Source organism: Scophthalmus maximus, chromosome 1 (assembly GCF_022379125.1).
Source record: "Scophthalmus maximus strain ysfricsl-2021 chromosome 1, ASM2237912v1, whole genome shotgun sequence".
NCBI classification, from domain to species: Eukaryota; Metazoa; Chordata; class Actinopteri; order Pleuronectiformes; family Scophthalmidae; genus Scophthalmus; species Scophthalmus maximus.
The window spans coordinates 15,369,650-15,397,137 of NC_061515.1; the positions used below are offsets into that span (position 1 = coordinate 15,369,650).

The 27,488-nt window shown below is 45.6% G+C and overlaps 1 protein-coding gene across 2 annotated transcripts in view; it reads right to left on the reverse strand.

Moving 5' to 3' along the window:
- bcam (basal cell adhesion molecule (Lutheran blood group)) overlaps positions 1 to 27,488 on the reverse strand; it is a 49,912-nt gene that overhangs the window by 10,640 nt on the left and 11,784 nt on the right. For both annotated transcript variants that reach the window (XM_035628602.2, XM_035628609.2), the window contains exons 2-9: positions 5,501 to 5,622; positions 5,079 to 5,295; positions 3,206 to 3,279; positions 2,996 to 3,092; positions 2,679 to 2,861; positions 1,664 to 1,785; positions 1,433 to 1,574; positions 792 to 907 (exon numbers count right to left, since the gene is read on the reverse strand). In XM_035628602.2, the coding sequence (XP_035484495.2) occupies positions 792 to 907; positions 1,433 to 1,574; positions 1,664 to 1,785; positions 2,679 to 2,861; positions 2,996 to 3,092; positions 3,206 to 3,279; positions 5,079 to 5,295; positions 5,501 to 5,622 (1,073 nt within the window). The remainder of the gene's footprint in view (positions 1 to 791; positions 908 to 1,432; positions 1,575 to 1,663; positions 1,786 to 2,678; positions 2,862 to 2,995; positions 3,093 to 3,205; positions 3,280 to 5,078; positions 5,296 to 5,500; positions 5,623 to 27,488) is intronic.

Here is a 27,488-nt window from a genome sequence, read left to right on the forward strand (position 1 = left end):
ACACAGGTTTGGGGTTTTACAGTCAAAGAATGTACCCAGCTGCCTCAAATAGACGAAGAAATGTTCTGTTCTGTGATAGGTTAAAAAAAAGAATTGATTCAGAATATGACACAATATGCATTGTTTGTCACGGAAAAAGAGCCACCTGTCAACTGTTACCTTCAGCCTGCTGCACAGAAAACTCCAAACTGACCTTTGCCCACCCAGAAAGACCACACTTGAGTTACCCTGTTACCGTAAAAAAAATACACAAAACATATTCTGCTCCTGCCTGGGTTGAGGTCGAACTTATTTGAGCCATTCTTAAGGTTCAGATGTCCTGTGTGTGGGTGTTAGGGTGTTTTTTTCTAATTCACAACACGGAACAAACAGCAGCGTCGTCTCTCCAGTTGCTGCAACTGGACTCAACACAATACAGCCAGTGTAGTCGGGCCACAACTGTGTATAAAGGGAGCCCTGCTCGAGAGCTGCAGGCTCCAGTGGCAGCTGCGCATACAGTTATGGTCTGTATGTTTCAACATGTCACAGTAACGAAATGTTGTCTTATCCCCCGAAGAAGGACACAGTGAAAACCCTTTGTCTTGGTTGTTTAAAGTCTTGACAAAAACTGAACCATTAAAAAAAAAAAAAAAAAAAAAAATACATTGACGAATTCTTGTTCAACACTTGGCAAGTGTTATTAATATGTCGGGAGAGACGGATTCAGAACAACTGCTCCGACATTAATATAAACCTTTTCCGTGAGCCTGACGGGACAAGGGAAGGAAGGGTAGGAGAGTGACGCGGCGCACCTTTTTCCACTGAACAGTGTGTGGAGCAGAGGCCTTGGTCTTGCACTGCCATTCCACCTTGTCTCCGAGCATGGCGACCTGAGGCTCCGCAGGGATCACGTTCACCGGGTCAATGTCTGACGGAGACAAAATGAGAAGCAACTTTTCATATATGTTCGAAGAGAAGGGCCACTTAAAATCAAAAAGCTTCTTCTCTCTTAAACAACCATGTAATAAGGCTCTTAGTCTTAGTCTGCGAAGGAGAATATTACATTTTTTTTCCTGTAAGTACAAAGCCAATGCACTTACTCTGAAGTTAAGCCCATTCCGAAGCCTAAATTAAGCCTCTTCCCTGCTATTCCTAGGCTATCTGTGCTTAATGTGTGTGATAAGATCAAATTAGGTGGTAGTTGGGATAACATTAAAGCACCGGATGAACTGTGAAAAATTGACTTTGATATCGGCCGACTGAAAGGATTCCATTACAGCTCGTTCTGCTCTAACCCTTTTAAATCTGCGATTTGCTGATTAAAAAAAAAAAAAAGACCTTACTGCATAGGGGGCTAAACCCCCAAAATTGTGAGTTAAACTGTTCTTCATCTGTTTTTACGTTATATTGCAGGGGCACATGGTGTGTGTGCCTCCGTGTCTGGCTCACTCACAGTGGACAATGAGAGTAATCTTTCCGCCCAGGTCAGCGTCCAAGTTGTCGAAATCCGTGGCTGTGCACTTGTACTCGCCGGCGTCTGTGCGCTTGACAGATTTCAGTGTCAGGAGTCCGCCCTGACCAGTAATGTCTTTGCCCTGGAGATGGAAGGACAGGTATTATTAGAGAGAGGGTTTTTTTTATTAGGGCCCGGCTAATCTCTTTGTACATGAAATGCAGCACGTACGTCCTTAGTGAAGTCAATCTCGGGCTGAGGGTTTCCATCGGTCTCACACTTCATCTTCACAGTGTCGCCCTCTTTGACTTGATCGGCGTTGAGAAGGGAGAAGGTCGCTTTCTCGGATGGATCTGGACGGACACGGACAGACGGGGAACAGGTGAAAATTCCTCCATTGGATTCATTTGCACTGTTTTACTGCAGATCGTCAATCAGTAATGTGCAAGGTATTCCTGCAGGAATGTTCTTCTTTTCCCAGTGCCTCCTGTTTCCTTTCCTCATCATTCCCCTATTTATCTCACAATCAAATTCCACGGTGGCTGTGTTTAACTACGTTATTTAGCGAGAAGAAAGATTTGCACCTGATGACATAGGCTCAGAAAGCAAAAGATACAGGATGATATATCGTTTTATGATGCTGCAGCTACAGATGATTTTCATTATTCATCATTCAATTAATCCTCAGATTATTTTCTCGATTAACTGACAAATCATTTATTCTATAAGAATTAGAAAAAAAAATGGAGTCAGCAACTGTTTGGCATTTTTGCTTTTTCTGACAATCCATTCATATTTTTTCTAAAAACAGTTAACAAAAAGCTTTGGGTTGAATTATTTTGTAAGAATCTGGGGGCATTCAACCTGTGGAACCTGAGGCCAAAGAAAATTGACACTTTCACATTGTCATGGCATAACAATGTTTGTTTTTTCACCAACATATTGAAAATAATGTTACAATATTAATAAGTCAGATAGAAGCGCAAATAACACGCAGCAGGAACAAAATAAATAAAGCTGCTCTTCAGAAAACCCTTGGTTTTTCATGACCCGTCCCTTTTTTCTCTTCACACTTTCATCCACCTGGTTTTGGTCTGGTTGAGTTATTACTGCTAATATTTAATAATCTATCACAAACAATTCTGTGGAGGAAGTGCACAGAACCGTGAAAGACCCCTCGTCATAAACGAACAAGATGTAATCTCCACACTAATGCCGCTCGGGTCGGCCCCCCCTCCCCACTCACAGTTGAGGTTGATGGTGATGGTGTCGGACTTCTTCTCTTTGATCATGTCCCCTGGCATGCTGTACTCCACGGTGCACTGGAACACAGAGTCCTTGTCGGCCTTGGTGGGCTGCATGTACAGGGTGCTCTTGATGGTGTAGAGACCCGAAGCCTCCTTCACCACCGAGGGAATCATGAAGGTCTCTGACAGAGAGGGGGGTAAACATGTGTAAAGTGAATGAAATCAAATGATCGACTGATTGAATGACTGCAGAAAGCACATGTTTTTTTTTTTAATCTCTATTCTGTGCTATATTTTTGCTCATGAGTGCACATACTCTCTTTCCTGTCTTTGAACTCAGGTAGGGGCTGGTCGTCTTTGAACCAGATGATCCTCGGCTGGGGATGTCCATTCATCGTCACACAGGTTCCAATCTGATACGCATGGACAACAATGCAGGAAAAAAGACCAAAGATAAGTGAAGGAAAATGTGTATTTTCAATCTTATTCAAATTCTGACAAACAGCACACACACACACACACACACCTCGGAGCTGGTAGTCTCTCCCACAGAAATGGCCTGACTCGATGGTCTGGTGAGTTCTGGCTTCTCGGGGGCAACTGAGACAGAGAGCGGGAGGGTAAAGATCTTTATTGCGTCGTTATGATTCACGAGAGGGAAAACATAAAAACACACACGGTGAAGGTCGATATATGCAGTTCAACCCACATGAATGCTGACCTTGTTAATTAAGTCCAGCAGTAAATATCCTGTCAAACATTATTCCACTGTGACCTGGTTCACATGAGCTGATAAGGGTCAGATCAGAAAAAAAACACCCCCCCCCCTTCTCTGGCTCACACAAACAAAGCTTTCCCTCTCATTTCTCTGCTTTATTCCCTAGCTCACTTCTCAACATGCAAGGTCACCTTATCACCGCCAGCAGCTGTCGACTTCTTATGAAAATAAACAGTGGATGGGTAATTCACTCTCTGTCTCACTCAATCAATTCTTTGTTTTCATGCTTTCCCTTACACTGCACCCAAAACCGCCGCAGCCTTCCGAAGCACATTCATTTTAGATGCACTGTGAGAAATGGTTACCATTGAAAAGACGGTTTCTTCACTCTGGACAACAATGGCAAAAAACAACAACATCATTTTCAGTCTTTTTTTGTTAAATCAGTTTTTAACCCAAATTGAGAACATGCGAATGTCAAGAGAGTGAAGGCAGCAGAGGATATGCGGAGAAGGGGAAGTAGGATTGTTTTTTTTTATTCCGTTGAAGTGCTCAGCAGACATACTGTTTCCTCTCGACCGTGAGCCTCCAGAGAGAGAGAAAGAAACCAGGCTATCACTGCTACAGCTCAGCCCTCGGGGGGACCTCGTAACTCAGTCCTATTAAGTTAAGGCAGTTCAGACACACTATAATTCATCCCCCAATGAGTCAAGTGTTCAAATGTGGACAGAGAATAATTGCTGGTCTGTGAGACAGGCTGTATTGTCTGTTTTTTTGGGGTTTTTTTAACAGCTGTGGACATTAAGTGCATCTCAAAAGGCTCTTGTGAAATAGCACTTTATTGAGGTATTGTCAAACACCGACTGGCGCTTTCACATTGAACATCTTATTTTATGAGGTTGCTTTAAACTTTGGCGCCTCTGACTGAATAAATATAAACGGTCAACTTATGAGCTCTTTTTCAAGTAGCATCTCGGCTAAAGCAAGTGACTTCGTCATTCTCACAGCGCAAATCCTCCCTATTTAGGGTGATTGATCAGTCCAATCCAACATGTTAATGAATCCTATTCATCCTGATGTTACTGCTAAATGCAAAAAGTATGATTGATGTCTATTAAGGGACTGCTGCGGGAGGTGCAAGGACGCACGGGCTGCACCAGGGTCAGCCCTCGGCGCCCTGGCGATAAATCTGGCCTGTTATTAAGGTGAGATGTATGAGACATGACAGGTGTGATTGAACTATTCATCAATTGTGTCAAGAGTGATTAGATTGTGGTTAATTGACCTCTGGGGAACTTATCTAAGGAAATTGGTCACCCCGATTGGAAAAAGCTCCACAAAGTTTTGACAATTATTCCAAAACAATCATTGATAGATGTAGATGATTGTGGCAAATTCTTCTTCTTGGTAGTATATTTCTATGATGACGTTTTGCATGGCGTTACTTTGAGTATGTGCAAAATGCAATAAGCTAAATGAATAACATGCATTAGGTGCGGTTAAGCCCCTTTTAAATCGAAGTAAGCATGAACACACGCCGATCCGATCAAGCATTAAACCTGGTGGCAGTGACATAAATTCCACACATCAACAAGTGTGTGGGAAAGTGAATGTGTGTGTGTGTGTGTGTGTGTGTGTGTGTCAGGGTCGCGCTGAGGTCAAAGTGCACTGGCTGACTCACAGAAGACTTTAAGCAAAGTGGTGGCATCTGCGATCCCGGCGAGGCCAGCTGTGACCTGGCAGTAGAAGGCGAGCTCATCGGTGGGTTGGGTGGAAGAGATGGTCAAGGTGAAGTCGTCCCCAATAGTGACGCGGCCAGTCAGAGGGGTGCCCTCGTCACTTTCTGCCTTGCCACCCTGAGAGCGGAAAGCCACGCGCTTCCTGGATCCCTGGTCCTCCTGTAAGGTCGGAGTATGAGAAGGATTGAGGATTAATTGATTCATGAAAAAAAAGACAAGAAAGTCACAATGTAATTAGTGATAGACACTTGTTTTGAAAGTGCCTTCCATTTTTCTTGATTTGGACATCACCAAGTTCTCTTTTTACTCCCGTCTGTTGATGTTCAAATTTGGAGGAAAATTTAAAACTAGGAAAATTACTTACAATGTACCATTCGACGAGAGTGATGCTTGATGGGTCAGTGTACGTGCAGGGCAGTTTGGCGGTCTCTCCTTTTAACACCTCCACCTTAGGAGCAACCTTCACACTCGCAGCCACAATGCATACTGTAGAGGAAACCACACAAGACAGAAACAAAGACATGAGATTAAGGACCAGAGGGATTTGTGTTCATTTTATTAAATGATAAGAAATCCTTCGACTCTCCATTCAGGCAAGGAAAAACTGTAATTTGACAAAATTGCAACCAACGTTGGTTGTATGGTGAAAAATTGCATACATTAAATGAAGGTAAAAACCCTATTACTTTGTGCCATTTAGTGGCAGAGAGCTAAAAGGAACATATTCACCTACATTAAATTGAGTGCAATGAATTATGACATAGGAGAAGAACAGCATGGTCAAAGTCGTAATAACAGTAAACATCAGTACTGTACATTTCTGTTTGAAGGACAGTAGGAGACAGAGGCAGAAAGGAAAGACAATGACTACAACCTATCTCCAATGAAAGTCAGTGTGCATATATAATACCCTCGGGGCCTCGGAGCGCTCAAACACTGTTACGAGAACCGGGAACAGCATCACTGTGACCATGAGGGACTTTATCAGCACTGGAGCACAGCTTTCCCTGCAGCGCCCTGGGCAATCTGTACTCATCACTCGTGGTACACACACACCCACACACCCACACACACACACACACACACACACAGACACACACAGACACACACACACACACACACACACACACACACACACACACACACATACTAGCAGCAACAAGAGGCCGGGGTCTCTGATTACCCCACGCTTTTAGGCACGACGCTTCCCCGCTGGCAACACATGCAACACAACACATCGCGTAGACATGTGCACGCACACGCGCGCGCAATCGAAGTACAGTACAGTATGCACTTACATTGTTGTAAGGCTCCAGAGATGACAACTGCCACCAAAGTGATGCCAAAGGGACAGACCAGACCAGACCAGACCCCCCCCCCCCCCCCCCCCCCCCCCACACACACACACACACACAGGCTTTTACTGTGCCTTGTCCTTGACACAGAACACACAAATCCTCCACGGGGGGAAAATAAATATCATCTTCGTTGGAAAATATGCAAAATCCAAGAACAGATTACAACATTTGCCCAGAAGGTCAGGACGAAAAAGTACAACTTCCACAGGAACTTCTTAAACCACTGCTGCACTTTGTTCAGTGCAGTCTGAACACATGACAAGACACCGTGCGCCACTTTCATGCCGCTTTTCTAAACGCTCTGAATCCAAACACCACTCCAGCAGCTGTTCTCTGGAAAGGTAGCAAGCTGCAACTCTCCATACCCCTCTAAAGGTGTAGAACTGCAGTGAAAACTGTTGAGAGTTCCCGAGTGAGGCTTAAAGGCCCCCGTGAGTGGCACTGTCAAGTGTTCTCCATTGAATAGAGACATTAGGATGCGCACAGTGTCCTAAATCTCAATTGGAGGGTAGATGAGGCAGGAGCACAGGATGAGTTCAAACTGGTTTCTGTGGTGACAGGCGACGCCGTTGCTCTCTAAACTCTGTGCAACTCGCTATCGAGAAACAACGTGACAAGGTGGATCGCGTTAGAGGAGAGGTGGAGGACAGGAAGGGAATGAGGGAGGGGAAGGATGGGGAGCAGGAAGAGAGGAAGGAGCTCACTTTCTGCTAATGAGGTCACGGTAAGGTACAGTAATATATGTAAACAAGGGGGTTTACCGAGTATGAGGAAACAAAGGACAACAACAAAGAAAGGACAAACAAAGGACAATGTTATGGGGTTGAGCGGACAAATCAACTAAATCAAGTCATCAACAAATGGAAGGCCTCCTTCATATTCCATCCAACTCGATATGTTTGCCTTTGGCATGCCAATAGGGCTGTTTTTAGATATGAACTTAGATCAGTAGTATCGTGAAAAAGAGATATTTACCCTCAAATGAATATGCAGAATGTCGAAAATATATACATACAGTTGCTAATGAACAACGCGGCCCCATATCCCATATGGCAGCATAAATTAATCATCGGTTTCTGGACAACAAAATCTACACGTGAATAATTTATTCCCTGTGAGAAACTACCAAGTGCAGAGGAGGACGGACTTCTGGGAATCGTGGTTGTTTGACAGGCCAGTTTTTAATAGCAGGGCGGGAGAAATGCAGACATGGGAAGATGAAAGTGTGTTTGCTCAAAAATGTCTAAAAGAGAGATGAGAGTATAGCTGAGGGATGGGAACGCTGCTATCGCACTACTGAGGAAGAGGGGGAGCGAAGGATGGAGGGAGAAAGCAAGTATCCAGAAGAGGTAATGGGGAGAGCTGTCAGAAATACATGCTGTGGTTAGTTTAGGGAGCGACATTCCACAAACCACATGGAGGTCAGGGGTCAGTCAAGCGTTGACATTTGACGAAAAGATCTCATGTCTCTGTCCACTGTGCTATTCTTTCACTTCCTCTGCTTTTTTTTTCCCACTTCCCTTGACTCTATTTTTATCCCGCCCTCTCATTTTCCTCATGTACTTTTTCCTCTGCCCATGCAACATTCCCTCCCTCATCAAATACTATGTTCCGCACGCTCAGGAGCTCTCAAGTGAACCAACATTAGTTTCTACAAATGTGTCTCATGTTTTGAGTTGTGTATGAGGGATGTAGCCCTCGAGAAAATCCCCCTTCTGTTTCTGCGCCAACACAAACAGCGAGCCAGACGAGCAAACGCACAAGAATGTGTGAGTAAACCGAGCACTGTGCTTTTAGGCAGCACTCAGGATTTAAGAGTCCCGTTAAGTGGTGCATGGGAAAAATAAGCACTCACAAACACACACACGCGGGCGCGCGCACACACACGCACACACATGCCACATTAAATCAAGTGACTCACTGGCACATGTACTAAGACCCCCCCTCTTAACTTCGTTAAGTCATTTGGCTTTTAAAAAACAACACAAAAAACCTGAATCGTAATCAGTTAATGTAATTTGTATTTTTAGTTTTTTTTGAGTGCAGTTTTTGATAAGCAGAACTTTCTATTGTGAACCGAATTGGGCAGCTGATGTCTGCACCTTTTCCCACTTCTTTCTTATGAATCATTCTATTATGCACCATTTATATTATCTTCTGTTACTCAGTCTACTAATAGCAATATCACATGGGATTACTGGTGCATGCAAACAAGTCTAACAAAAATAATCAGACAGGAAATAGCACGTGGGGTATTGGGCTTTTGGTCAAATTTCTCATCAAGAGATTTCAACACAAATACAAAATAAGCGGCTTTCGCTCGAACCGGGGGGGAAAAGACCCTGAGTGACAGGGAAATTAAAACATTCCAACAAGTCGACGGTTGAGTTAAGTGCTAATTAGACAATGATCACGCTAACTCGCTAAAATGGTCGGGGGCTCAGAGCGCCACTGGAGCGGCTGTGGACATATTTACTTCATTTGGTATTTCAGGTGAACAACAACTTTTAGCCGTGCCCGTCACACAATACTGATCACATTCACTTCCTGTTCGCCGTAATGTACTTTTTCTTCTTTTGACATGATGGAGTAAAAATGAGGAGGAGGTGTAGGCGATGATATATATTTTTCAGCCTGTCTCACTCCTCTCACCCGTTTCTGTCTTTCCCTCACATCCTGTCTCTTGGTGTCGCTCACAACATGTTTTGGACCAGAGTGATCAATCAGGCCGCCGCTCTGTGTCTTACACACAAGCCAGCTGGACGGACAGAGACGGGCAATTAAAACATAATTAGGGAGTCCTCGGTCCAATCTGAGGCCTGAGCAGTGAGAGAGTGTTAGTGTGTGTGTGTGTGTGTGTGTGTGTGTGTGTGTGTGTGAGAGAGAGAGAGAGAGAGAGAGAGAGAGAGAGAGAGAGAGAGAGAGAGAGAGAGAGAGAGAGAGAGAGAGAGAGAGAGAGAGAGAGAGAGAGAGAGAGAGAGACAAAGAAAGAGAGTGGTGGGGGCTGTTGGGGGGGGGGGTCGCTACATGGGGGTCTCATTAGCTGACGCAGACCAGCTAATCGGATTTAGCCAAAGAGAGGGAAAGTGTGTGTGAGGTGGCGTTTGATGGGGTGCGTGACTGGCAAAGACAGATGGGAACGAGACGGTCAGACTGTGACCTGTACACACACACTCTCTCTCCCTCACACACACACACACGTACGTACAGTATATCTATAATGCATGTGATATTTATGAGCAACTGAACCAACCCGCAAAGCTACAGTTAAGTACAGTGGGAAAAAAAAAAGATCCAAGTGTGCAGTCAGTCAAAGCAGCGTGGCAGAGGAGGACACCCACATCTACTGAAAACTTAATGTGAAACCGTCTTTAATACTCTCTCTGTGTGTGTGTGTGTGTGTGTGTGTGTGTGTGTGTGTGTGTGTGTGTGTGTGTGTGTGTGTGTGTGTGTGATGAGAAAGACAAGCAGGCAGAGAAACGAGTCAAAGAAAAAGGCAATAGGACACACAGACACACACACTATAGACACAAAAGCTGGTGCCACTCATTACGAAAAGAACGAGCCGGCACCTCTCTATCTTTCCTGACCTCTTTTCCTTCCTCTCTTGTTCTTCTCTCACCTACTGTCGTATTCTGGACATCAAACCGAGAGCCCCCCCCCCATCTCTCTCTCTCCCTCCGACTCTCCTCTTTTTATCACCCATTCTCAAAGAGCATCTTTAAATACCCAGCACACAAACTCACTTGTGGGTCTTGTCTGCACACGTGTGTGTTTGAAAGAGAAAGATGGGGAAAGAAAGGTGCCGAGGAAATTTAGAAAGGACAGACAAAGGGAGAGGAAGAGGATGAAAGGGAAAAAAAGATGTGTTTGTGCAAAACCCGGCATTACCTAGTGTGTCACCCGACGAGAGCCTCTTTCTGAAGCCAGCATGAGCCTCCATTCACTGATACCTGCTGGTCTCCCTGCTAACCCAAACGGTGTTAGATTACAGTCAGCAAGTGTCAAAGACACAGAGCACAGGGATCTGCACCGGTGCCAAGACTGTGACGGGCAGTGTACGGAAGACTTGCTCTTCCGTACACAGTGAGTGAGGCTGAAAAGGACAAGAGGAGTACAGTGCGGTACCTGCTGGACCAGGAATGTCAGTGTGTGTGTGTGTGTGTGTGTGTGTGTGTGTGAGTGTGTGAGTGTGTGTGTACCTGTGTGTAATGTGTGTGTGGTCCAAAACATCTCTGGCCTCTAACAGGATTAGTGTGTTCGACTGTTGGCAAAACAAACAGTGTTCCTGCGGCAGAAGACACAGCCTCAATGTCACGAGGACTGAGGTCACTCAGAAAACGGCATGTAACAATAACTTCCACTTTCTATGCTTCACTTTCCACTGACCGGCGCCTTTTCTGAAACGCTTACAATCGTTTCGCAATCTCCTGATGGTCACAAACTGAATTTATTCCTGAACAATAGCACTCGGAGCGCAGACCTTCGCCAGGGCTGAGCAGTCCCCCACCTATACGCTGCTTCACCTTCAGATCATTCCTGGATCCAGATCCTTTTTTATCAAAGATACATCTTTGATAAAAAATGTTCATGCAAATCCATCCATACGTTTTTTTTAGGTAATCCTGCTAACAACCAAGCAGATAACAGACAAAGCGAACCAATCACATAACCTCCTTGGCGGAGGTAATAATCTGCGATGGCGGTGAAACTACTGACTCTAAATGCACAGTTCAGTGCAGTAACTAAGTTGTAAGGCTACGCCACAGCTAACATAGACCTATAGTCATAGTTGACAGCAAAGCTGAGAGGATTCGTTGATTCTTTTGACAAAAGATCACTTCTGGAAATGATTATGCACATTTTGCAAATGTTTTGCAGACCAAATAGATATTTGTGGATCCGCTGATAATGGAAATAATCTTAAATTGCAGCCTGAGGTAACATGCAGTATACATCTCAAAAATCCAACACCTCAGGTCAGCAGTTTATATGGTAAGACCCTGAACTGCTTGTCTTTTCTCCTCTAGTCTCTGATGCCGGGGCGGGGGGAGTTAACAGTGACGACAACATCCAACGAGTTAACACAGGCTCATCTTCTTCTGGTTTTCAGTAAAGGTGGACAGATCTTGTGAAACCTCTGCTCACATCGATTCTCCCTTTGTATGACAAAGAATGTAAAAAGAGACAGCACTCAAATATGTCACTGCAGTGATATCAATAGCAAATGTCAATCGCTGAGCTATGAAACAATCCCTAGAACTGTTCACTTCCACAACATGTTGTAACTCCATAGGCACAATGTGACTGACTCACAGCCTTCATCATCATCATCATTCTGGGGCAGTGGGTCTGTGTATGTGAGTACAGTTGTGGCAGCAAGGCGTGGCAGAGTGCCCTCAGCCCCCCTGACACTTATTATGGCCCGTCTATGTTCTAGACTGGATCGGACTCAAATCTCGTATTTTGAGGGTCATTTATATTCTCAGCGCTCACATGAGTCCGCCTGCACCGCCAGTTTGTTCGGCGAGATTCATTTTGAAACTTGATGCAACTGAGAAATGTACCCAGGAGGAGCAGATAGTTTCAGCAAAGTTTGATATGTGTGTGTGTGTGTGTGTGTGTGTGTGTGTGTGTGTTAGAAGTGTGGGGTGGGGGGCAGGCTAGGTCACACTGCCAGTGTCAGGGTGGGTCCATGTAAGGGCTGAAGTCCGTCAGTGCCTGACTGATGAGACATGAACAGGTGCAGTGCAGAAACAGCAGCTGCTGCTGCAACACACACACACACACACGCACACACACACGCGCACCAACAATGAATGCCCCATGGAGAGGGCAAGTGAGAGAGTGGGAGAGACAGGCACAGAGAGACACACAGAACTAAAGAGATGACAGACGAGGCCAGAGAGGAAGTGAGCAGAACATACAGACTCAAACGGATGTAGAAGTAAAACGTGTAGCAACCAAGGAGACGATAAATGAAAACATACGCACACAGCAAAAACCAGACAGGAACAGATACACTACCCACTCACTGTCTCCTTGGAATCGTCTACTAACGGTACGGGAATCGTTAGAGCCATGCACAGCAGACCAAGTGCTGCAATGTCGGCTGCTGTGCCAAGTGTCCTGCGAAGAGTTGACCTTTGAGAAGAGGACGCAAAGTACTGATTGGACACACACCGTCTTTAACTGTATTCACAGGGTAGAGACCGATTCAACATCCATTTGTTTTCATCTCGCAATTGGTTTGCAAAGACCCGTTAATACTAACACGTAACCATGTCCCATTACTAAGGCCACGAAACGTTTCATTCTCATGAGCCAATTCATTAAGAACCCTGAGAGTCTTTCCTATCCAGTATGTTAATGTACACCAGCTATAAGCATTCCTATTCTGAACAATGCAAATCACATCAAGTACCATTACAGTAGCTGATTTACTTGTGACTTTGTTCCTCACAAAATGTCCAAAATATGTGAATAATCATAATAGATTCCTCGTTGACCTTTCCATACACACAAGGGTGGTTGTGCATGGAAACTGACTGCAGTTTGCTTGGTGTAAGGCCCTTTTGTGTTTGCTAATATGACATGGTTTGCTTATGTTCCATGACAAGTGACATAAAGTATTTCAAGTGCCGTCATACAACCATCATAAAGAGATCGGATGAACTGTTCCCCAGACAAATCCCTGTGCATGTGTTTGTTTGTTTTTTGCCTAATGAAGTGACTGTGATTTCACTTTGTGGGGGATTTGGTCTGTTATTGCAGAACTGAGTTTTGAGTTAAAAGAAACTCTCTAAGTGTTTTCACCAACTCCTAATCAACAAACACAGTCAAACAGCCGGGGTTTGATGAATGAAATTCACAAAAAAAAAACTATTTGCGGAATCTTTTTTTTTTGCCCAATATCACAAGGATCACGCTAAAGTGCCAATTACGGCAATCAAAGAATCCGCCCAGAGTCTTGTGAATCTGCTCAGACTTCACAGAGTCCAGTCGAATGCTTCTGCAGTTAATCAGATAGCTGAGGCCTATTGTGCTTCAAAGATGAAATCTGGGCCTCTAACCAGAGTCGAACACAATAGTTTGGTGCTCATATTTCACTTTGCTCGGTCTCTGCTGATTTTTTAATGCTGGTGTGTTTTATGAGGGTTATGTGTGACACCTGTATGTGTTCGCGAGGAGCGGGGGGGATTCCTGATTAATGGTGAGATAGAACGATCCCGGATGCCACATGTTAAGCCCTCGCAACATCACAATAACAGGATATGAAGGGGCCCCGTCTGTCTTCCTGTCGCGGCTTGTACCGATGCACCACCTGAGTGGAAGTAAAATGTACACCTGGGACCCTGCGGCAACACACACACACACACACACACACACACACACACACACACACACACACACACACACACACAACTGCAACTGGTTGTGGAGGTCATCTGAGTTCAAGCAGAGCAGACTGTGTTTTACCGCTTTGTTTATATATTGGCACTAAAACCACCAGCTACTGTGTGTGTGTCACAGACAAGGGGGAGGTGATGGGGCCAAGGAGTGACTGTGAGGGGGAAATATTTAATCAGATGTTGGATAAGAATCCTGTAACCTTTAATTGTTCTGTTCTCAGTCCTCTTAATCTTCTGTATTACCTCTATTTGTCTTTTCTTCAATTTTATGGTTCTCATATCAATCTTCCTGCTCGAAATCTGACTCCTTGTCCTTCTTGTCTGACGTGTCCCGCTAGCCCTTGAAGGGGGCCGATGTGATTAGCACTTAAACCGGGTTAAACCTAATGAGGATTCATAAGTTGAACTTCATTTGCGATGAGTAAGGAGAGACAGGCGACATTTGTCAGAAGGAGGGAACAAGGACAGGAGTTTTAGAAGAGTTCTGATGCTCTCAGGGACTTCACGTTGATGTAATGCAGCTGAGTCAAGGTCGACAAGGTCGGCCCCTCAGACAATCTTTTGTCCACTGGGAGATTCGCCCTCGCCGGTCCTGTAGCCCCGGCAACGGGGTGAGAAGTCAACCCCATTCAAACACGCGAGTTAAGAGCTGTGTGGTCAATGAGTGTTTTTGTGTTTTGTGTGTGTGCAGGGTGCTTGGACGAGAGTGGGTGTGTTTGTCCTCTTCGAACATGAGCCAGTGAGTCGGGAGGAGAAAATGAGGACAAGGATGGATGGCGGGAACAAGGAGGACAAAAAAACATAGACAAAACCGAGACAGAGTGCACGGGCGGAATATGAATTTCCTGCAGCTGACATTGCAGTCCTCCGCCCCATTCTGCAGAAAGTATGAAAAATAAAAAACAAAGCCGAGACATCTTGTGTTAGAAATTATAAATTGGGCCATGAATACATGAGCCTTGCAAGTTTTGGTGCTGTGCGAGGGCTTCTGTAAAAAGCAGTTTTTGATGTATTGTCTTAGTGATAAACCTAAGGATCATTCCCCATTAGTAAAATTGCACTCATCTCTCACACAGAATATCTAGGCCATTTATAAAACGAATATCTTTTAGCTGACACAATCTGGTGCCATTATATGAGACTGCATGAACAGTGAGTAAGAGTGACAATAGACAGTGTCGTGCTCCCATTAGAGCCCACGTCTGGATCTAAATACACTTTTGGCAACAAGGGGGGGGCAAGGCCAAAGCAGTGAATGACACGAGAGATCAGATAAAAATATCAAAATTTCATTACTTTTTGTATCAAAGGGCACAAAACAGAGAGGGTCCACCAATTACTGTCGTATGCTTCCTGCTGGCAGCCTTTCATTTTCAGGAGGAACTCAATTTGGTCAAGAGAGAGAGAGAGGCGAGAGAGGGAGAGAGTGTGTCCTCCACGACTGAGAGAAAACCCAATCAGTGGATGTCACTGAAGGGGCAGAGATGAGAAAAGGTGTTAATATTTAATGTTTTGGGGCCCCCCGAACCTGGGCCTCCTTTCCCTCTTCTCCTTCTCCCATCCAGCCCTCTCCCCTCAGGCACTCCAATTAACACACCCTGTCCTTTTCTTTCCCCTCTCTCTCCCAGTCTTTCTCTCCTTTCCCTTCTTCCTTGAAACACAGCCCCTGGCAAAATACAAAATTTAGAAACAGGAGAGAGTATATATGTATGTAGCAATGGAGGGATAGGCAGAAGAAAAGGAATGCGAGAGGAGAGTTTGACTGGGATACCGTTTGGCAGCACGAGGCAAAGTTTGGACAAGTTAAGAAGGCTGGAGGGTCTCAAAGAGGAGAGCGAGCAGACACAGGAGAGGAGTGATGCAAATGCGAGCACGAGCACAGGAGGAAAACCAGAGAAAATAAAGTTTGCACAGAAGCTCTCGTAGACAGAGGAGTTTAAACTGGAGCAAAGGGGAATGGGAAAGCGAGGGAAGGAAAGGGTCCCCCGTATACTTTCAATTCCCCACAGCCTCTACCTATTTATCAAGGTAAATGACTTGCTTTAATGGGCCAGAATGATATGCAGTGTTTGGCAGAGGCAATCTGCTTGCATATGTTTGCCGCTAATGCTGTTGCCGTCCATAATGGAGTATCCTAATGAGGTGCATTCAATGATGAGTGAGGCAGTAAAGATTATGAATTCCTATCAGGACCAAATGAGGGAGGAGGCAGCCCTGGAGGGATTATGGATGGATGGATGGATGGATGGTTGGATTTGTTAAGGCCCTTTTATGCTTCGCTGGCCTATGGTGACGACGTGCATGGGCTTTGGGGTTTCACAATCGGCTGACGTGTGCCTGGTCCAAAATTTCAAAGCAGTGGTGCCAACACAGCTACCACGTGGATACCACAGAGCTTTTTTTACAAAGACTAAAACGGACACTAAACTAACTTGAATGAAGATATTGAAAATTTTGCAATTTTTGTTTTTGAAGTACTCCAATGGTCCATCCCTTTCCAGTGTGTATACGTAGGTATATTGATATTAAGAGTGACAAAAAAAGAAAAACAAAATGGAAAAAACACATGCCCACGGGGGTGCGAGCGACCTCAGGATTCACTGTCCTTCCCTGCTGTTTTTATCTAATTCAAAACTCACATGGCTCCACGTTGTTTGGGATTACATACAGCAAAGCTGTGCAGGAAAAGGTCTGCGCTGTTGTGTCAATGGATATTGTTTAACAGAGGACAAGAACTCAGGACGAGATGCTTGCATTATCACTGTTTGTGTCCCTGGACTCGACTTGAGCAAAATAAGAAATACACGCTACATATCTTCAAACTAGATAAGGAAGGTATTTTATCATCCGTGATAAACAGCGTGCCCTACTCTCCTCTTTACTGCCGTTTCGAATTGTTTCGTATTTTCAAAATGAAAACGTATTGACACCGCGGCCGTTTACAGTCAAGACGGATTGTCAGAGAGAGGAGAGAGAGAGAGGACGAGGAGAAAGGCTGAGTCAGAGTATAAATAAGGGGAGAGACATTAAGACTACAGCTAATCTCACTAAAAGGGTTCGGACAAAGTGCCGCCGCTTCTGTCGTCTCTCTCGCTTCCCCTCTCCCTCCATCCTTGGATCAATTTGTCCTGCAAGTCATTTCCTACTGTGCTAATAAAAAAAATCTCAGCATAAGGTAGCGCTTGTGCCCATTTACTGTAATACAAACCCCCACTGCAGCGTGTCTATTACGTTGTTTGTACAGTATAGGTGTGTGCGTCTTAGGGTGTGTTTGATTTAGATTTTTTTTAAAAAACACACTTTTGTTCCAGAGAGGAAATAAGATTTGAGATATGGAAGTTGTAAGGTGAGGAAAAGGTGAAAGCAGGCAAACATGTGGGGTCTCAGATTTCTGCTCTGGGCCCTACTACTAAAAACACACACACACACACACACACACACACACACACACAGATAGAGAGAAAGAGCAAGGCCATAGGTTTCAGTGGGACTGTCCTGCCAACACGTGTATTTCAATACTGATGAGTCCGGGGATGAATATCTCATGTTCTATTTACAGTAGCCTATTTACAGTGTGTTTACTGTCACATTCACAAACACACGAGTGAAACGCGGGCACAAACACACCTGCCTGCCCTTCGTATCTCAACAGTTCAATTCCTCAAACACTCTGGTCCCCTCTGGCCCCTTTCTTCAGCAGCCATGTCACGCTGATTTGTAGCACCCAGGTGTTTTGTTGGCCTGAGAAAAAGGGCCGTCTCTTTCCGGGTGCAGGGGTCAGACACACAAAGTGCACAAAGTGAGGTAAACAAAGTGAGGGAACACAACTCCTGTGGGTAAATAACACTGAGGCGCTGCTCTAGCTCGCTTCTCCTCGTGAATTCTACAGCTTTCAGACTACATCCATCCTAAAACTTCTAGATCGGGAAACGCATCTCTGTCGGATGCCGTCTCTTCACACACTAATCTGAGCTTTCTGAGTAATCCCCCCAAGAGGAAAAGAATCTGATAATACGAGCCAACTTTTGAGTTTGACTGTATTCAGACAGAAAATACTTGATCGTGGAGGTCACCACAGGACAGAACGGCGGTTTATCCATCTGAGTTTCTCGAGTACCTGTCTCACAGTTTTGTAGTTTGAAAAATGTAAAAAGAATCAGAGGGGGTGAAGCCATTTTCCTCTGGATTTGATGCTTTTTGTGTGTATAAACATATGAATTTTAGATTCAGCCAGCCAAGAAGTCTGATATTTGCCTTTATCTGATGCATCAATTCAAATGGCGACAATGTTCTTGCTTGTGCGTACCTCTTTACTTCACTTTAGCAGAATCACTCAGTCTGCATTATCGCGCTGATGCGTCCTCTTTCACTGCCTTTCCCCCTGCTCTCTCTCGTCTCCCTCTCTCTCTGCAGAAGTGCTGAGTAGCACTCTGTCCATCTCATTTGGAGACAGCACTCCCTTCGCCTCTAATGAGCCTTCATTTTGGCAGAAGAGTGAGGAAAGCCAGAGAGAGGAACGCCATTTCCACTACTCCAGCATACAGCGGCTCGCCTCTTGAAGCCCTCTTCTAATATCCACATGGGACTACACAAGAGGGCCGGAATAGGGAGAAAATGGTGGAACAAATGGATAGCCACTCTCCCTATTAGCCTCCATTATCCGCAAGCATCATTTCATAACTAGCGGCTAACGAGGCTTCTGTGTGTGCGACCGTGCCCCCCGTTGTAATGTTTGGATCTGTGACTTGGCTGCGCTGGGGTACACAAATCTGGTGTGGACAGCTCGGAAACCAGAGAGAATTGCCCTTCTTTGTGCCCAAGCTGAAATACGAGAGCGCTTGCTGAATAAAGGGGGTCTTATAAGGGGGCCAGGGCACTCCTTAGGGGGCCGGGCGTGACAAGCTGGTACCGCTGTAATGAGATAACAGGCCACTGGAGTACGCGTTGATTCATTCCTCTTTTCTTTCCTCTCTATACATCCATTATCCCTTCGCTGTTTTTCTTATCCATCCATTGCTCCGTTTTTTTTTAAGGTTTTCTTTTTTTAAAGCAGTCCATCGTGCTCAGCCGCCTGGTAAAGCCTGTGTGTGAGGGACAGATAGAGGGATAGAGAGGACGGGGTAAACACACTGGCAGAGATACAGATAGAGCGAAGGAGAACGAAAAGGGCACAAGAGTGTGGAATTGAAAGCTTGGAAGGGCGCGCGTTTCTTTGTGCGTGCGTTCCTGAAAACATGTTCAAGTGCACGTCAACGGGAGCCCTGGAAACGTGGCCACAGTGGGGGGGGGGGGGGGGGGGGGGGTTGGAATGGCACACTTGAGAGATACAGGAAAGGGGAGTAATCTGGAGATATGAGACAGGGTGTATATACAGTACGGGTCAGTGCCTCCAGACAGGCTGGGTAAAGCCTACCTCCACTCCTCAGACATCACAAAATTACCCCTGCACCTGCCCTCTAGCCCTGTTCCCTCCTGTCTGTCCCTCCCCCTGACCCCTCCCGTCCTGGACTTACAGTGTTGACAGTGGCAACACTCGGTGGGAGGCAGCAAGATACGGGAGATCCCAGCTAAAAGCTGAACTCAATGAATGCTGGGAGTATTTGACTTGAAGCCAAGCAAACTACCCCTAAACAAAAGCCTCCTTGTGTCCTTTGTTTTTTCCATTACCCCTGCTCATTCATTGCCACCACTGACCTCAGCCAGATTACGACTTCCCTTTCTCACCTCTTCATACGCCAATGATTGATTCATTTATAAAACGTGTGTTTGCCCTCTGTCTCACTCTTAAATCTGTGTCTCCTTATCCTACGTTTTGGTAAATGTATGGTTGCGATAGTGGTACTGCAAAAAGTCATGATTTCATCTGAAAGACATGAGCTGTGTGCCTGCGTGGGCTATCAACACTCGCTGTCCCAAAACAAGGGTATAAACCAGAGATTTAGAACGTCTGTCTGGCCCTAAATCTGTAGTCTCCCGCCTGCCATGCCTCACACACAACGGACTGAAACACACACACACACACACACACACACACACACACACACACACACACACACACACACACACACACACACACACACACACACACACACACACACACACACACACACACACACACTACCTACATGCTCTACCTCCCACCCCTGGTTCCTTCTCCCCTACCTAGCACTATCCCCCTCTTCTTTTTGCCTATTATGGCGGATTAACTTATAATGCTTGGATGAACACACTCAGTGTGTGTGTGTGTGGGGGGGGTGGGTGTTACAAAGTCACACATCAATACACACACAATCGCTGGCTGGCTGGCAGGCAGATATGGTCACAAGCCCACTGGCACGGACACACTGAGCCTTCTGGAGAACAGCGAGACACAGGCCGACAATCACACACGGTTAACACAAACACATTTACATACAGGAAACCAGACTCCCATGCCGAAACTGAGTGAAAGGTGCACAATCCAAACCTAAACCCGTATTAATCCCCCCGATCCCTCAGAGATAGAATAATTCAGAGTTAATTACTATTCTCCCGCATTCCCCCCTCTTTTCGTCTCCCTGATTTCTAAATCCACTAAACTCCCCCTTTCCCTCAATCAGGCAGGCTTTTGGACATACTCTCTATTCTACATCCTTCTTTGTCGCCTCGTCCGCGCTTGTTTCCCCCACTGTTCCTCTTGTGCCTTGGCAGACTTTGCTGCACTATATCTTGACAGACTAAAAAAAGAGGTAAATATGATTATGAGCCCTCTCTACCTCGCAATTTTTTTTTCTCTCTCTCTCTCTGACACACACACACACAAATGTACAGGTCTTGGCAGCAGCTGACACAGAGTCTGGCAGTGAGATTGTGTTTTTCTGGTTGGAGTTTGAAGCCACTGTGAGTTTAATTAGAGTGAAGAGGGGCCACATGGCTGAATGTCTGGCTGCTGTAAGACTTGCTGAGAGGCTCGGTCCTGGAAAGAGACACACTAACAGCTCCACCGTAGATGCGAGCTGAAAGAAGAATTCACAGAAATACACACACGCCAGTGTGGAGACATGGCGAAACTGCAATGTATTTATAGCAGTAGATACAGTAGCTGCACACTCATTCGTATGCAGACGGCCTCCTCGAATATCTTTCCGTCTGAAAACCAACAGTGTTCTCATGCAGATAACACTTTATTAAGAAGATAAAATGCCCTTGTGGTGCAGAGTTGAAAGCTTCCTACACCATTGGCCATGTCACGCGGCATTATCTTTTGTGTCTCGTGGCGTTTTGTTGCGTGTGAGGTGCATACGTTACACATGGGGGAGAAAATGAGAATGCATTCCCCCCAAAGTAGTTTCTATTTTCTGCACCAACACTTCAAGACAGGCCTGCAGATAAGCTGCAGACAAGGAGATAGCGAGGAGCACACGCTGGCCCATACATGGGTAGGGCAAGGAGACGGAGAATTGAAGGCTGTGGTATGCACTGCGCACACACACACACACACACACACACACACACACCCAGAGTGAATATTTCAAATAGTATTCAGCATATGGACAGAACAGGCACACATCATAACCGGCATGCAGATCACGTATTATACACACATATATTAGCAGAAACTCGGGGGAATATGAGCTCGCAAATACGCATTCCAGTTAGCCAACTCCCATCTGCCTTAGCCTTCAGCATTCCTCACTAATCTGCCCCATAATGGCACACCTGTCTTCTCCCGTTTTCTATTACCTCCACGAAGATACGGTGGGGGTTTGAGGGGGGGGGGGGGGGGGCACTAAACATATTCATGGACAAATAGCTGATCCATCCTCTCTTTAAATTTTCTCTTTCTTTATACATCCCTCTATCCTGTCACGGCTAGGGAAAGCACCTCTGACCCTTTCCTGTTCCTGTGTTTTCTGTGTGTATCTGTCTTGTGTGTTTGTGTGTATGTGTGTGTATGTGTGTGTATGTGTGTGTATGTATGTGTGTGTTTGTGTTTGTGTTTGTGTGTGTGTATGTGTGTGTATGTGTGTGTGTGTGTGTGTGTGTGTGAGTGTGTGTGTGTGTGTGCGTGTTTTTCCCGGTCACCAGCAGCTCATGGCAATCAGACCCGGGCAGCATAAAGACGTGGACCTCGCTGGGACACGTTGCCAGATTATAATACCAGTTACATGGTATATGGCCACTGAACTTAAACGTTTAGCTTTTGTCCTTGTGTTTTGTGCAACTGAGATCTAACCTCTACGTTCTCTCCTCCGCCTGCGGATTCTGCAGACACCACTTTATGCCAGGGACCTGCACCCGTCAGGTGGCTTTCCCCCCTGCGCTGCCTCTGCTCAATAAAATCTCAATAAACCTGTTCTTCCTTTCTCCCCTCAATCCGTGTCTGCCTGCATGGACCAAGTACTAGAGCTGCAACAGTTAATCGATTAATCGATTAGTAATCAATTACCAAATTAATTGCCAACTATTTTGATAATCGATTAATCGGTTCAAGTAGATTTTATGGGGGAAACAAGTCCAAATTCTCTGATTTCAGCTTCTTAAATGTGAATATTTTCTGGATCCTTTGCTCCTTTGTGACAGTGAACTAAATATCTTTGGTGTGTGGACAAAAACCAAACATCATCTTGAGGTTTTGGGAAACACGATCAACATTTTTCACCAATTCATGACGTTTTATGGACCAAACCACTAATCGATTAATCAAGAAAATAATCAACAGATTAATCGATTGTGAAATTAATCGTTAGTTGCAGCCCTACCAAATAAGCACCACAGACCTTGACATATCCATCTTCAACCCTCTCTCTCTGGATCGGTAAAGGGAACAGTCCATATTTTTAAACAAGAGGTAGTGGTTTGTCTTTACTTTAGCGGGGGGGGGGGTCGAATTACCACAGTAACAGACATAGAGGCTATTGTCATAGCTAGACAGGCATTATTGGTGCAAGTGGGAAGGAAGGGGCACGAGAGGGGTTTTTCTGAGGGCAGGTCAGAGATTGGAACAGCGCAGGGCCAGGGGGTGAATAACTAAAGCAGTGGGCAGGCGGGGTGGGTACGCAGGTCACATTATTATTGATTGCCTGACATTATGTGGACAGCAGGGGCGTCCGAGGAGACGGGCGAATAAATTGTGGCTTGACATCAAAGTCGGGCTGTTGACATTGAGCCTGCGGGGGACAGAGGCTGCCCAAGGGTGGATTAGCGGTGGATAGATACACGGAGGCCCGAACAAACACAGAAATAAACAATGAGAGCACTGTTCACCACGTTACCTGATAAAAAATGAGGGTTAAGAAAAAAGCGTGGAAATGAAAAGGACAGAACGAAACGGGAGGATCTGTCGGATGAAGCCGCTCCTCATAAATACTACATTTTTCTGAGTAAGACGCCAGAAAAAATGTCCCACTCATTTACACATCAAGGCTCCCCAGAGGTGCCTCATTCCAGTCCTCGTGAAAATTTCCAATCTGCTACCTGGTACATTTTTACATTCATTAATGCTTCATTAAATCATTATTCATGGCTTGGATGATGATGTGATTAGAAGAGAAATGGGAGATAACAGATGAAATAATTAGGGAAATGAAGCTAGCGATTTAAATATTCAACATTCAATTTCTACTGATTCCGGAAACAGTTGTCTCGTGAGTCCGCGAAGCAAAACAGAACATTTCACTGACAGCGGGACAAAGTTGTCTGAGAAGATAACCGCATGACTGTCCAACCTGACGTGCATGTTATCCTGTGAAGGCCACGCCTGTTATGGGGCCAGCCTCTTCATCTGTGGGCATCAGGCCCGTCACAGAGGGCAACATCCGTCATTGTCTGCTAAGTGATTGACCGCCCCGTCGAGATGGCTATCAGCTAAGCTAACTGGAGCCTGGTGATAATATCTGGAATGTGTGAAACTCGAGAGAGAGACAGAGACAAAACAACACGGGTCTCAACCTGCGCAGACGTGCAGCTCCGGGGGATGGAAGAAAAAAAGAGACGCCGTGGGGCTGAGAAAGATTTGTGGAAGAAGAAGAAGGAGGGGGAGGAGGAGAAGGGGGGGGGGGGGGGGGGGGGGGGGGGGTGTTCAGGTGAGGGTTTGCTGGGAGACGCCGCAAAGAAAAACAGACAAAAACAGTGGGACGTTGTCATGGATGGAGAGAGAGACAAAGACAAGCGGTGCTGTGGTAGGGGGAGTTACATCCCCTTGAAGTCTCTCCTTCTTCGACAGTGGCTGCAAAAGCAAATGGACCCACTCAGTGCCACATCTCCCCTCATGCCCCGGAACAAACAAAAAAGTACCATCAACTCTTTTTCTCCCGTCTAATGTTCACACGCAAGGTCACACGCCGAAGGGAAATGCTAATGGCCTGACATATCACACCAGATGGGCCTTGTGACCCTGTGGCTTACGCTTTGTAGTGCACCCACCCTGACTCGGACAGGCAATCATTCATCCTACTTTGGTAGGATTGGGAGGTCTGTGTTTTTCCACCGACATTTCACCAATATCCTGGCCCCCGTCATTGCAGGTTACTGACGCCTGCTGCTTTCACCGGCAACTGAAAACCAAGGGTACACCTGGTTCCCTGGAGTGTGGCATTAGGAGCACAAGAGGCATCTCCATGAGAAAAAAAATAAAGTTCAGAAGAGGTTAAAGCAGACCCGTTATTGATTTTAGTGTTGAAATGATAAGTGTATTGACTTTCATACAATTCACTGACAATAGTACTGATAACAAGCCAGCTTTTGCAATGTGACGATTTGCTGGTATTCATAATTTTAGATGATGTGTAATTGAATAATTTGGGGTTTTGAACTGTCAGTCGGATCAAATGAGCAATCTGATGTCATTTTTGGCTCTCAGCAGTTTCTCTTTGTTTCATCATATTGTAAAAAAAATATCAAAGTAAAGGTAACCCACTGCTAATAGATATATGAATAATATATTTTCTTGACCATTTGAGCTGGCACTTGGAAATAACCCTCTCCCTAAGACAAAACTGCACCTCCTTGCCTCACGTGTCTAGTCAAGATACGGTATCAAGGAAAACAATAGATTCATAAAGACACAATAACTCGAGTGACGACACAAAGATGGAGCCTGACAAGCACAGATTACAGGGCTGATGGACCACTGATAAGAAGGGGGGGGGGCAATGTGGCAAAAAACGGCATAAAGAAGCAATGTTCATCCCTAGCATACCGAGATCAGAGGGAAAATGAATCATGAGAAAGGAGTGTGTCCTAGTATCACTTTTATCAAGGCCGCTGCATACCACAGAGACAGATAGTACTGAAGGTAAGGCCCGCGGTCCTGCTTGACACGTGTTACAAAAAATAAAAGAAAAACTGTTGCCTCTGTTCTATGTGCTGTGACTCTTTGTCGCGCGTGTTTCTTTATTACTAAACGCACCCAGTCGGGCAAAACCAACAAGCTGCTATCTAATAACCGCAGACTCCAGCTGCGTACACAGTGTCCATCATGACCGAGAGACTGTGGAGTTGGCTCCCAGTTGACCAATCAAAAACTTGCACACGAGAACCTCCACAACTATGATTAGGGTCAGTGTAAACCTAGTTTTCACAACAGTAATAATAATAACTGAAATACAGTCGAGCATCGTCGCCTGAGAGGAATCCCTGGTTTACGTCCAGTAAGATGGATCGTGTTGTTGGTGTTTACTGGAGCAGATGGTCCAGGTGGGCATTGGAAGTGCTGGATAATGGAGAAAATAAACATCATATGGTGGAAAGACAAGCAGGCTGATTGCGTGCGTGCGTGTGTGTGTGTGTGTGTGTGTGTGTGTGTGTGTGTGTGTGTGTGTGCGAGAGAGAGAGAGAGAGAGAGAGAGAGAGAGGAGGAAGCTTCTGGAAGTCTGTGGGGTGCTGATGCTACACAATCAGCACCTCTGCTACCCTGGCACCATCCACCTCCTCCATCTCCAAGCAGCTGGTAATAATGCAAAAATAAAAAAAATAAAACGTTCAAACATGTGAGAGCAGAGGGAGGGGGAGAGAGAATGGATGGGCGGGTGGAGAGGGGGGAGGGTCGGTAAAGGTATAGAGGTGAGGAAAGAAGGGTGGGGTGAGCCAGAGGGTAGTGAGCTGGAGACCATTGTGAGCGAGATTAAAAAAAAAGATTAAACTACGGGGAGGAAAAAAGAAACATTTCACTGCAATTTTACAAAGCGGCAAGAAAGACACAAACAGGGGAAAATTAATTTAAAAGATGTGAAATGAAATGTGGCCCGTATATGACTGGACATATGTGATCACATGAGTGTTTCTTATGGCTGTCTGCCTGTGCTTTTCATTACAAGAGTGGGGGATAGAGGGAGCGAGACGAGACGAGACGAGCGAGATCAAGATGAAAGCAGACGCAACACCATTGAACTTATTTCAATCAGATGAACTCAAAGGCGGCGGCGGCTGTGCTGTGAAGCTGCACCTCCCATCAGCTTCATTCATTTATTATCATTTCCCTGACACAAAATCGCAGGCCTGTGGGCAGCTGTGGCACAGGGGATAGAGCGGGTCCGCCAGTGGTTTGATCCCGGGCAGTCCACACGTGGAGGTGTCCCTGGGCAAGACACTGAGACCCAAATTGGTAGAGTGATGGAGAAGTGATATATAGAGGCGCTGTGTGAATGTGTTTGTGATTAGCAGTGTAAGATAAGACTAGAAAAAGCACTATATAAAATGCAGTCTATTCATAAAAGTTTTTTTTTTGTTTTTTTTAAATCAAGGTCAAAGATGACTTAGGTCATGAGTGAGTAATTCGGTTGTTGTTACAATGTGGGCCACCGATGTGAGTTTAACTCAGATAACGGACTCTGTCTCTCCATGTCACTTAATGTCATTTTTAGACAAGGTTTCTTTTGTGGAGCCAAGGTTAAATCTACACATATGCTAAGGTTGGGTCTGGGGCCCTCGGGCGAGTTTTGACATTTATGGTGGGAGAGGGTAGGAAGGTGTTTGAGAGGGGTTTGCAGAGGCAGGCAAAAAAGCTTGTCCGTGCAGGTGGAATGGGGTTTAGAGTGAGGGAAGAAGGGAAGGGCAGGAAGGAGGTGGAGGGGGGAGAGGGGGGGGTCCTGTCAAAACCTGGAGGAGGTGAGAAGTACTAAAGAAGTGTGAGCTGAGGAATGTGGAAGAGAAGTTTGCGAATGTGACGGACGGGAGAAGTGGAGGCTGTCCATCACCGGCAGAGCCCCGGAATGTTTTCCAAGACTTCAACTCCCCAATTCCGGAAAAGGTACAGTAGCTGTGAGGCAGAGAAGCCAACGCTCTATCTCCATAATGAGCTGTGAACCGCCGGCTGAGGTGGCAGGGAGACAGCGCTCGCAGGGAACACTCTACCTCACGTCTCTGCCGTGCACAAGCGAAGGCAGATGGGCTCGAAAACTCCCAGTAGACTGGAGCACAATGTGTTCCCCGGATGAAAAAGACATTATTTAGTATCCTAGCACCCAGATGCTCACCACCTTCGGTTGACATATATCATATGGTTGCTGTATACGTAACCTTTAGGAAAATTAGTAGCCACATACAGTACAGCTGTTTTCAGACATGAACTCGACAAAATGTCCAGAGGGACACAGCGGGAGAT